The sequence below is a fragment of the Myxocyprinus asiaticus genome, chromosome 36, assembly GCF_019703515.2.
Source record: "Myxocyprinus asiaticus isolate MX2 ecotype Aquarium Trade chromosome 36, UBuf_Myxa_2, whole genome shotgun sequence".
Classification (NCBI taxonomy): Eukaryota; Metazoa; Chordata; class Actinopteri; order Cypriniformes; family Catostomidae; genus Myxocyprinus; species Myxocyprinus asiaticus.
Genome location: NC_059379.1, coordinates 41,407,675 through 41,420,689, shown reverse-complemented (window position 1 = coordinate 41,420,689; position 13,015 = coordinate 41,407,675). Strand labels below are relative to the sequence as shown.

The 13,015-nt window shown below is 41.0% G+C and overlaps 1 protein-coding gene across 1 annotated transcript in view; it reads right to left on the bottom strand.

Moving 5' to 3' along the window:
- The window catches only part of LOC127427159 (glutamate receptor ionotropic, delta-1-like), a 764,896-nt gene extending 752,321 nt beyond the window's left edge, over nucleotides 1-12,575 (bottom strand). The window contains exons 1-2 of the mRNA XM_051674595.1: nucleotides 12,245-12,575; nucleotides 9,444-9,599 (exon numbers count right to left, since the gene is read on the bottom strand). Of these exons, the coding sequence (XP_051530555.1) occupies nucleotides 9,444-9,599; nucleotides 12,245-12,323 (235 nt within the window). The 5' untranslated portion in view covers nucleotides 12,324-12,575. The remainder of the gene's footprint in view (nucleotides 1-9,443; nucleotides 9,600-12,244) is intronic.
- Between the last annotated feature and the right edge of the window lie 440 nt (nucleotides 12,576-13,015).

Genomic DNA, 13,015 nt, shown 5'->3' with positions numbered 1-13,015 from the left:
CCTGATACCCACCATAAGATTGGTTGAGGAGGGGGGAGTCGGAACATCGTCCCCGCAGTCCGTCGGAGCCAACCCGGTGTGGCCGTGTTTGTGCCACAGCTGGGCGTGCAGGGGCAGGGCGTCCGCTGCTGGAGTGCCAAACCTGCGAAAATGGGACGGTGGACGGCGGTCATGACGACGGCTGTGCACACCTGACATGTGACCCAGAGAACAAGGAAACCACTCTTTTGTTGAAATTTTGGGTACCGCAGCCTCTTGGGAATGCGGCAAAAAATGAAACAAAAGATTCTCCTCCCGGCCCTCCACCGGGGGATGGAGTGGTCTGTCTACCAGCTCCATAGCAGTGGATCTCCTCGTCCCTGGGTCGACGGTCTCAGGGGCGCTTCGAAGCCTTCCTAGGGTTCTTGGTGGCTGGCCGTGAGACAGGTGCCATCTGCTTCTTATGGTGGGCTCCACGCCGGGGCCGGGCTGCGGGGGCGGGCTGCGGCGGAGCCAGTGCTTTTGCTGCAGGAGGATGCCCTTGGAGACAAGCAGATGGGGTGTGGGGTCTTAAGCTGCACCGGGGCAGGATGTGTTGAATGGCCTCTGTCTGCTGCTTCACCACCGAGAACTGCTGAGCAAAGTCCTCGACGGTGTCGCTGAATAGGCCAAAAGTTTGGTTGAGCCAAAAGTGCCGCTCCTGGACCACCATGGTGGACATCGTCTGCCCGAGAGACCGCGTCGTGACCTTCATCGCCCGGAGAGCGAGGTCGATTGCTGAGCGCAGTTCCTGCATCAATCCCGGGTCATAACTACCCTCGTGCAGCTCTTTTAGTGCCTTGGCTTGGTGAGGAGCCATGGCGTACAGGGCGGATGTAAACCTACAGGCCCTGGACGCAGTGCACCGCGAGCACCTTATACACCTGGGGGATCACCGAATACCCCTTGGCCACCCCACAATCGAGGGAAGTGAGAGCGGGAGAGCTGAAAGATCGGGATCGGTCAGTAAAAGGTGCCCCCCATGAACTTGTCAGCTCCTCATGCACTTCCGGGAAGAAAGGGAGCGGAGCGGCGCTCTGGGCCCAGGAACCAATCATTGAGCCGCGAGGGTTCAGGGGAGAATGGAGGGTTCCACTCTAGCCCGACGCTCGCGGCTTCCCGGGAAAGCATGTCCATCATCTCCGTGTCAGCCTGAGACTGGGCAAACACACCCGAAGGAGGGAGCCCAGCCGAGGCATCCATGTCAGAGTGGACGAGCCCACTCTCCGATGCTGCGCTTGATAACTTATCATCTTCCCGGGCTCCGAATAAGAGGTCAAACTCGCCTTGTGACAAGCCGGCGGTCTCATCCGAGAGCCCGACCAGGGCAAGCGAGCGTGCTGGGGAATGGGAGGTCCATGGGGGTTTACCCGGCGGAGGTGCTCCCATTGAGGTCCCCAAATCGCCCCCAGTGCTAACCGGCACGGCCTCATACCTGTAGGCAGAAGGACCGAGGCGGGGAGCCGCTGGGGTGGCTTGCTTTCTTATGAATGCAAACCGTGACCGCAACGTTGCCATGGTCATGTTCTCGCAATGAGGACAAGATCCATCCATGAAAGATGTCTCCGCGTGGGCAGCGCCCAGACACGTAAGACAGCGATCGTGGCTGTCAGAAGCGGAGAGATAACGACCGCAATCAGGAATAACACACAAACGGAAAGGCATCTTTAAAAAGAGGTTCCATGTGTGCCGCTCTTTTAGAATGAAAATATACTCTTTTTAGAATATACTCTTATTGTTATTCTGCCGAAGTGCCCAGGGGCATTCTCTGCACTCCACGGGTGCAGGGGGGAGAAGCCACTGAAATGCACCGTAAAATTCAGCAGATGAGGTGAATGAACTCGCGGATGAATTCATCTTCAATTAATAGAAACGCTCGGCTCCGAAGAGAAAATCTGAATGTGTGGTTGCATACCAGCTCCTTTTATACCCGTATGTCTGGGGTAGTGGCATGCAAATTCCACTCGCCAATTCCCATTGGCCTTTTTTCAAAGATCAGAGGTGTTTAGGGCTCTCAAGAGTGACCCCTAGTGTCACTACATTGACACATCATCGAGTGAGTGACAGATAGGGAACTATAGTTCATACAGTATAAAAATCATTATGTCTTTGGAGAGTCCTCATAAGGATAGCCACACCAACATGTGACGTCTGCACATAAATTGACTAACAGTACAGACCAAAAATATATGTGTGGGTCATTCTGAAATCTCTAGCATTAGCATCTCCTGATGGACACAGGTCCAAGAACCTGGTGTTTCACAGCGGGATCCAAAAAACTCATCTCTAAACTATGCACTAGTACAGCTGGGTGACCAACATGAACACACCACTAACACCATCTTGGCTATATAAGGCCATGCATGTGACAAGAGCTGCACTTCTAGCATAAAGCATGCTTCATATAAATATGGCCATCACATTCCTAAAGATCCCTGTGGGTGCTTGTAGTTCATAAGCTCTCATGACTTCAAACATATATGGTGACATGGCACTGTGTATCAGCTATTCAGGCAAGCATGTACACGCAGTTGTATAGGGAAGACTGGGGCTAGTTGTCACACAAAGGATATGTCAAAGGTTATGTCTCAGTAACAATAAGACTAAGTCAAAAGTCCAATTGAGCGAATGTGTGTTTTCTCTAGCAGAAGTGTAGTATGTTGGTCTCAAACATCTATTTCAAAATTAGAATATTTTTTGTACATTTTTGTAAAGCTGCAACATCAATTTTCAATAGCATCATAATCATTTTAATTTGATAGGGAGCATACAGATTGGACTGTGGAGCAGTGGAAAAAGGTAATGTGGTCTGATGAGTCCAGATTTACCCTATTCAAAAGCGATGTGTACATCAGGGTAAGCATCTGTCCATCTCTCAGACATGGCCGTCTTGTTGATGTTCATGCGATGAGTGGCAATGTTTTTCACGCAAGCCCACTCATCAAAAAGCGTGGTTTCGTCAATCAAACTGAGAGCGGGGATTCTGGAGTAGAAGTGTTCGAGGCTGCTCTGAATGTCTTTCCACTCTGGGATGTCTCTCAGTAGGGCCCACTCAAGTTTTTCTGTGTTCTCCAATGAGCGGCTCCAATTTTGGAGGTAATCCACCAATGCTAAATAAAAGTTTCTCACAAAAGAAATCATCTGCTCACATGTCACCATTTTCAACCAGGGCATCCAACTGCTTTTTAATGTCAGAGGGTATGATTGACTCCTCCATCCTGGACTGCAAGACTTTCCCTCAGGTCATGAATATGCAAAACTATGGCCGTGCACAACAGAATGATAAGCAAAAAGTCCTTCACTTGCGTGCACCTTGTCAGATTCTGAACTCTGCTTCACAAAAAAATCACTAACACTTGGTGTGGCACACTTACTTTTAGCAGCATCCACATGCTTTTTTTTTTTTTTTTTATGAACATGCTGCGCGATGTCGGTGCAGCATCTGTGGGCGGTGGAAAAGCGAGCTCCACAAATCTCACACCTCACTTTACTAGGCTCTGTCTGTGACTCCTTTTTTTTTATTATTTTAACTCTTTTTGAAGATCCTCATTAAATGTACATGCACACTTCCTTGACATTTTTCCAGCAGCAATTTCATCTGTGTGCACTTTCAAACTGACTCTTCAATAAGTCCACCAACTGGATGTCTATTGATAGGGGATTGTGATTGGATAGTTTAAGCCAATCATGTACTTCATATAAGATGGTGTGATTTTATTGGTTTTACAAGCCGTTTCCTTGGCTACCTTTGATTAGAATACTCAAGTGACTGAGAAAGCCACATAGGCGACAGAGACATTTTAGGAGAGGGGAAATATGGGACAAAACACAATTTTTTCGGGACACTACAAAAAGTGCTTGAAAACGGGACTGTCCTGGGAAAAACAGGACGTCTGGCCACCCTAGTTATAAGTGAACCACATTGCAGATTCCTGAGAAGGTCTGGATTTAATTGGAGTGTTCACATATATAAGACAACATTTCAGAGATCAAGATAAATTATAGTTATAAGTGTTTATGTATTTTTGTACCGTTCATTACAACACATGCATAAATCTTCATCTCAGCTGCGAAGACACACTCTCTAGCTACCCGTTAGACTGCTGATGCTACACAGCATGCGGTGAGTGATTTACAACACTGAATCGCTGATCAGTTGCCTACTTTTCTGGACAACTACGTGATTAGTAAAAAGCTCAAATGAGTATATTGCACATCAGTTGCATGTATGTTTTTTAGCAGGAATTAATAGTGCTCCTTAGTCCCTGAATAACCACAATCCATTAAATTATGTAATAATCAAAGCAAAGGAGATGGCAAAACATAATGAAACTAGCACTTAAACAACCCTATGACATTGTGACACATCAAATCAGAGCATGTATGAACCCATGTTTGTGCTTTTCCACTAATAAACCAATTGGAGTGCTATGACAATTTTTCACTTGCACACATGTGCCATTTAAAATATCATTAAGTTTCATTACAAGTCTTCTGACAGGAAAAGGAACTCGATGGGAAAATGAGTGGTTAACTAACAAAGAAAGATTTTGAAAACACCAGCTATGCTACAGTGAATGATAGGTCTCGCTCCATTTAGGGAGTTTGGAGTGGAACTGTGTGTGTTATTCTCCTCTGTGATAGCAATTTAGCTAAATCTCCAAATTGTTCCTGACATCCCAGGCTGTTTTCACACTCGTTTTGAGGATCTGAACAGGAGGTTGATTCCACCCCTCTAGTCCTGCCCACCCAGGTCTCCCTAAATATTGCACTCTTGGGTCTAAACCCATTGCAAGAGATGTGAGGAATGTGATCTGATCTCCAAAGAAATTTAAATCACAGACAAGAATCTATAAGAACTGCATTAAACTATAATAAGACCAGGAGCATGAAAAGATACAAATGATATGTCATCAAAAGCAGTTCACTGACTCTGGTGTACACCAAAAGCTCTAGTGTGAAAGCTCCTCAGACACCCTGCAAGATGTGGTTTCATTTCACCTTCTCCATTAGCTTCTGTGGTAGATTTTAGCAACTAATACAGAGTGTAGGATGAAAGCCTGAGGATACAGCATGAAAATATAACACATTTGTCAATAAGAAAGGAACACGCTATAAGTAATGAAAATTCAAAAGGAGGGTTAAGTAGTAATCTAGAATCAACTTCAGGCAACAGAACCAGGCAACATGCTCTGATGAAATCAGGAATATTCAAAAGACCTTCCTGTATTATTGATATTAATCCCATAGTCAAAGTTGTAGGTTCTTTAGCTTCCATTTACATTTCATAATAGGGTATTTGACCACATAATAATAATGTTCAGAAGAAATGTTCAGATTTCTCTCAGCAGTGATTGAGTAGTGTAGTGGTGAATAGGGCTGTGTATTGATACAGATGTTTCTATTTGATTCGATTCCGATTCAAAAGCTCGATTCGATTTGATTCGATATAGATTCATATATATTTCAGTTATAATGTCCATTTTACTTACATATGAAATACATTTATTTCCAAGTAATGCTGTTAATTATACAGGGGACCTTCTAACTAGGTATATTACGAGATATTAATTTTACTAATTGTATTTTATTAGTTTTTCATTATTTTGGTCACTTTTTGGCTTTTTAAAAATCAACAAATCCATGTTTTCAATCAATAAATAACATTTTATATTTCATATATTCTTTTTTGTTATATGTTTATTGTTTAATTGCATAATTTGTACTATTTACAAGTATTTACATTGGCAAAGTCGGTACTGTCTCTTTTAACAAAACCAGCATTACTGTTAATGAGCGCATGTTATTGAGAGAGACTTGAACGGCTTTATCTCATCTGTGCTATGCATGATTAGAATGAAATGTTTATTTATTTATTTTTTGTTTTTGATCAACAACTGACTGTAGAGAACAGAAAGGGTATTAAACTGGCACTGAAGTGTTTTGAAGAGCGCTGTTCGATTAGCTGTTTTGACGAGTTTCCTACTGAAACAGGAATTTGGGGGCAGGACATGTTGATCGACTCGTCCCATTTTTAAAAACAACCAAAAGGCTTTAGTTTAAAGCTACACACACAAACACACACCACTTTCCACCATGTTGCTCATGTCAGAGTCGCTTACCAGGAAAACTTGAGAAGCGATCTCAATACCGGCCAGCTTTTCTAAAGTTTTGAGAACCGAATGATCTAAATGTCAATATTACAACATAACCAGCCCACAAACACACACAGCACATCGTGGTCTTTGCTTACGATGAGGCGGGAGCCATTGTGCCCATACAGATGAATTAGAAACAAACGAGAGAAAAATATATTCATTTTAGCTGCCTAGCGCAAATTTTAGTTGCAAATGTGAGTGATTTCCTCACACTGTAGTAGAGGGTTGCAAACAGAGTAAAATATTAATCTTGGTATTTAAGAATCAATATTGAGATCATTCAAATGAAGATCACGATGCATCAGAAAATCGATATTTTTTTACCCACCCCTTGTGGTGAAGAATTTCAGCAGCAAGATCCTTTCACTGCATGTTGAGGGTAAAAGTTTGCTTTGACTCATTCCGTGTAATGTGTGTCTAAAGACGACATCCACACAATCCATTTGTCATTGAATAATGTCTGTTTTAATATCATTTCTGTTCTTTACAGTCAGTTGTTGATCAAAAACATTTAATTCTAATCATACATAGCACAGATGCGGTAAACATGTAACAACATATATGCAATTAATAATATGCAATTTCAATCCCTCATATTTTTTAATACATGGATTTGTAAATTTTTAAAAAGCTAAAAATGTGACCAAAATGATGAAAAACTAAATGAAAAAGTTTGTAAAATTTATATTTTTCACAATGTACCAAGTTAGCAGGTCCCCAGTATTATTAACACCATTATATGGGGGAACTGATTTCATATGTAAGCAAAATGGCCATAATAACCAAAATATACCAAAAGTAATTGGAATCGAATCATATTGGATCGAAATCTGGATCAAATTTAATCAAAAGCTTGTGAATTGAAACCAAATTGGGAAATGTGTATCAACACCTAGCCCTAATTGTGACATTATGACGATATTCTCATTACCACAACAAGAGCAAAATGGTACACTGTTTATTTTGTAAAGTATTTATACATCATAGTAGTTCTTCCTTTTTACTGCCTTTCAGTTTAGCTGATTTTAATGACAAAGATCATTGTACAACAGCATCTTTTTTACTGTAATAGAGTGCAAAAAATGACAGAATGTGTTACTGAAATGAGAATTACCATTGAAAACAATGGTAATACTGAATGTACAACATGTTACAGTAATAATGTCAGAAAATAATGTCAAAATGCAAAATAATATTAATGGTCCTAAATCTGGGCTTCATTTCAAAATGTAAAAATGTATTTTTATGATTTTGTTTTTTTAATTATTTTATTTTATTTATTTATTTTTGTATTGATATGGCATTAAATATGACCAGGACATTTTCTTGAAAGGTTTTGTGAGAATCACACCTCCTATTTTAGGACATTTAAGATTTTTTGCATTGTGACATTATTTTCATGCCAATTACACACGTTTCCAAAAAAATAAAAAATATTGTTTGTAATTCCCATTATTCTCAGTGGTAATTCTCATTACTATAATACAATAAATTGTCGTAAATTAAAGGCAGTACAACAAATACTACTTAGATGTAATGTAAAAACTTTATTTTCAATACTGCAATGGATTTTATATATATATATATATAATGTTAATTTATTTGAATGCAGAATGTGTTTTATTTGAATTGTGCATTATTTTCATGACAATACAAAAACAAAAAAAAAAACAACAACAAAAAAAAAAAAAAAACATCTAAAAATCATTGTAAAGAGTCTTAATTTTCTGTAAGCAGAATATTATTTCTTTTGATTTTGGGGTGAAATGTGACCCAGATGTGTTTTTGACAGGTTTTGTGAGATCTCTTAACCAAACCATGAATAAGTTATACCAAGGCATGAATAAGTCTCTCTACTGCTGAATAAAATGAGTCCCAATGCTTTTCTCCGGCACAACCCAGCACACAATGAGATGGCAACTGTGACCACTAAAAAGAACTGCATTGGCTGACTTGAATGGTGTGGAATATATTCACTGTGCCAAAATCAACAGGCATTCAGGCAAGAGAGCACAGCATCACAGCGTTGAGGTATTTACACACTGCCCTGCATTTCAACAGCACCACTCTCATCACACTTTCCAAAAGAATTGTTGAAAGAACATCTTCAGCATTGCCAAAGATGAAACATCACACAATGATGGCAGAAAAATTAATCTGCCCGTTCATAATCCTTAATTTAATCACCAAAATTAAATTTTGACAACAATGTATAAGATAAACAACACTGCCTCATGACAATGGCGAAATAACACAAAATCATATGACTTTTAGACCAACCAATCACAAACGCTTCCCTCGTCTCCTTCTAACCCCTGTTATTTCCTTTCCTACTTTGAAGGTTGATCCCTGGTGTCACCATTGTTGCATAAAGTAAATCAAACATATATTGGGACAGTTTCATTCCAGTTGTTAGCACAAGCGATATTAAAGAGAGTTAGATTCCCTTGTGTGTTAGTGTTATTCTTCAGGCTGACATGGTGACAATAAAACACCTCACCTAATCCACTAGAAAGAGGCTTATGACACTGAATGCAGGAAATTTTGACAAAACAGAGAGCACTAGATGATTTGAGACTAGTTACTAAAGGTCCAAGTAATAGTAGACGAAGAATAAAGAAAAGAAAGAAAACGGCAGCAAAGATTGCACTGTATCTACTTCAATAGCTCACTTGAAAGATATTTTCAAATACCAACATAGAATATTCTGATTGAGGATATTTTCATCATCATCACCATCATCATCTTCTTCTTCTTCCTCTTAAAATCCAGCATCATTAACTGCCATTAGTCCATTCAGAAAATACATTCTTTTTCTCCTGGTTTTTCAAAATGATCTTTTGGAAAGCTCAGGCTTCAGAGCACTCATACTCAACTGCAATTATGTTGAAAAATGTTACTGAGACCAGATTGACTCAATACCTCCACCTAGCTCTTGTTTCACAGAAGACACTAGACTGTGGAGGAGCTTCAGGTGCAAGTCTTTGAAACCAAATGTCACCTTTCGTACTGGCATTAAACAAGTTCATGTACATTTTCGAGACACATTCAGTTGCCGTACACCCGCTCAGGATAAAAGCAGGAACCCCAGCGCTGTATATCATTCCCTTACCTCAATGTCTCACTGTCATCATGTTACACAGTAGACCGAATGCTATTCAAACCGCCAGATAACAAGTTGCATGTAAATTTTTTAGCACGTACATGCAGACATCGGGGAATGATGCAGTTCAAGAGTTATGAGACTGAACACGATGATTCACTCACCTTCCTGGACTGCCTGAAAGGGGTTGTTGGGTTCAATATATTTTATGGAGTGGGTGATTTTCTCGCTCTGCAAAATGTCATCGTTGAGGCTGAGGTCAGAGATCGCCAGCTGAAACACCTCATCATCCCGCGCTGCGTTCTCCTCAAAAATGGCACCTGCGGGCATGTGCAGATAGTTATTTGGGTCTTAGTGGATTGTGCAAATAAAGGTTAGTTTGCATACACAGGGCAAATGGAAAATTACTGACTCATGTCATCTATACAGGTTTAATATTTTATTAATATATCTAAAAAGGATTTTGATTGAACAAGATGTGGAATAGCATGTTTTTTTTGTTTGTTTTTTTTTTTCAGTAAAATAAGAAATAAAATGATAACTATTTACATTAATGTTTCATTAATGACTAATATATCATGAACAAATGCATTATAAATCATTGCTTATACAGTGAAAAAAAAAATAGTGTCTTGTCATTGACCCCTGTATGCCTTTTTTCTTTCATGGACCAAAAATTGAATCATTAATTGGAACACTTTTCAATACAATGGAAGTAAATGAAGACCATTGCGTTTCAGTGAATAATGACTCAAAGTTTAGTCTGTTGCTCATGCAAAGCTATCATATGTCTTCATAAGACTTAGAATTAAGTGCATAATTAATATGGACTAATTTTATGGTGCCTTTTTTATCCTCTTTAGAGCTTGACAGCGCTTAGTCCCCATTCACATTCATTATATGAAACAGACCAACATGAACATTCTTTAAAACTTCTCCTTTTGTGTTCCACAGAAGCCATGAAGTCTTACAGGTTTGAAACAACATGAGTGCAAGTAAATAATGGCAGAATTTACACTTTTAGTTGAGTGATGAACAAAAAACGAACACAAGACTCAAAAAAAATGTGTCATATTTAGATTCTTAGCAGGTGCTTTCTTACCAAACCGACTTATATGAAAGTTCTGTAACAAGTTGCATGTATATCAGATTAATAAATTTAAGCATGTTCAGACATCATATTTGGAAATGGGTTTTGCCAGGTTGAGAGGCCTCATATGCGTACCATCCTCTCTACCTGTGTTAGGTGCAGCCTATAGGATGGGCAGGTATAAATGTGGTTGATGTATCACTGCAGTGTTCAACTTATTTAGCAGAAATAGGGGTGTCGTATCTGCTCATTCCAGTTGCCAGTGAGAGCCGCCCTGAGCCATACTGCCTGTACTAGCCGTCCAATTACCAGTTTTGGATGGCCATTGCCTCTGTAAATCACCACACCACCCAGAAAATCACTTCACGTCACCCACTCCACTCAAGGGACAGCCATATTTTTCTTTTGCCCTTCGAAGCAGAATTTCGTCAGGATGATAACGTGAGTGGATGTGACAAAGTGGAAGTATTGGGCACTGGAGAGATGGCCATTAGATATTTCACGTGTCATGCATCTGTGAGCCCTGCCAATTACATGGCCACAGAAACAGTTGGGTCTTCACTACCTAGGATTTTTTCTACCTACAACCAACTAGTCGTTAAACTGAAGTATCTGATGAAAAGCTGTCAATATAACTCACTCTTGTGTGCATCCGTGTGATTTATTCACATTGCAAACCCAGAGATTGCATTCTCACCAGGTCATAACACCTCAAATATACATGATTTCAATGTGGGATAGCCAGGAGGTGACTGATCTTGCTTGTGCATGACTTTCTGACTGTCTTGAATCATTAACAAGTCTTAATAAACCTTCCAGGCAGCAAACTACCTAACACAGACAAATGACTTTGTAAGACTCGCCAATATCATTCATTCTGATATGTCCAAGCTTATTTGGGTTTAATATTTGAGCTGTGATTCAATCCAGCAGTGTTGGCCATACAAAATGTTGAAATGTGCTTGATATAAATTATTAATATTTTTTAATGAGGAAGCTCTTTTGATTAAATCAAATGATGGCACATTCGAATCCACTTCAATTAGATTTTGTTGGAGGGTAAATAAACTTGCCAATATGGCAAGCAAGTCTAGTAGAGTACAGCAAACCCTGTTTGGGTTGAATGACAGAAGTAATGCAGAATTGCAAAGGCTGGGATATTATTATCTGGAAAACAGATTCCAATGAATCCTTTCTTTAATGAGCGAATGAGTGATTGGGTTTATGTATTTCCATGTGTTATGATTGGAGTCCTTCATGCCAACTGAACAGAGCGCCAACCCTCCTCCCCATCAGCCCTCCTCTCTGCTGCTGTAGGGAGCCCAAATATTTCTTTCTTCACGTTTGGGGAGATAATCTGAATGCAGAGGGTGTCTGGCAGAGGCAAAGGGGACTGGTTAAAATGACATTTACGGCCTGGGATAGCCAAGAATGAGCATTTGTCCTCTTGTCATTTATTTACTTCAGCATCCTTTATTAAGATTTCCCTCACGTTTCATACAAAGTTCAGTCTTATGGATGGGAGGGGGAGAGAAACCCACACACACACTGGCTTACTTTGCCTTATGACAGACGCCTCCTGGCTTTCCAACTTAACTGAAATTTATGATTTACACAATTAGAAATTCCTTGAGATCAACCTACACAGACTGGGATTATATTAGACTTCTCCCTGCAATCTCCGTTGTGATCAAGAGAGACGTTATCACAAGTGGTCTGCTCAATTGATATTCAGCCCGATGAGCATGGCAAATTTTCAATGGATATAAACAATGGTTATTTCACATCAACCCCTACAACACAGTCCCTCAGTACTGATGGCGCACTCATTCTCATTTTGGTCTCAAAGAGCGACTTTGAACAGCTCACTCTTACCGATGTGAATGATGGAGTCCGCTCCCACCGAAATGCGTTGCAATATCCCAACAGAAAGACATATTATCAGCAATTCCATCTCCGCGTCCCTCTGAACACGCGCATCCACACGATCTTCAGATGTCCGGTAATTCCCAGTGAGTGAGAAAAGTACGTCAAGAGGAGACCAAATGCACCTGTGAGGGAGAAAAAAAGTGCGGCAGCGTTGAAGGATAGCGCTCGTGTGAGGAATACCGCCAGGGAATACGGGGTGGGGGGGTGGGTGGGTATTGGGAAGAAGGGCAGGGAAAACGGTTGATCGCTCCAGGATCCGGCGCGCTCTCTCCTCCGGTCTCGCTCTCGCGCTGCGCTCGCGTAGTCTGAGACACATCACAAACTCCAAACTGCGGAGGAGGGACGTCCGCGCGCGCGCGCGCAAGCTCGAGAGCGCGAGAGAGAGCGAGCGCGCACGCGGATAAGAGATGGAATTCGGCGCGAAGCTGGAGAAGAGAGAAGGCGGCGGCGCGAGACATACACGAGGAAGTTACCGTGACCGACGACATTAACAGAGCTTTCCAGCCGTGAAAACACGGAGTCATCGCGCGCAGAGCGAAACGGCAACTTTCTTTCGAGTGTTCAAGTGTGGTCTCGACTTATTCTCGGTTTTGATCGATAATCTTATTGGACGATTGTAGCTAAACATACATGAAGCTACCCATGAGGACGTTATAGACGATATATATTTTACAGAGAATCCACCGGTTAAAACGTGAGAAAAACGAGTGTGGAAAG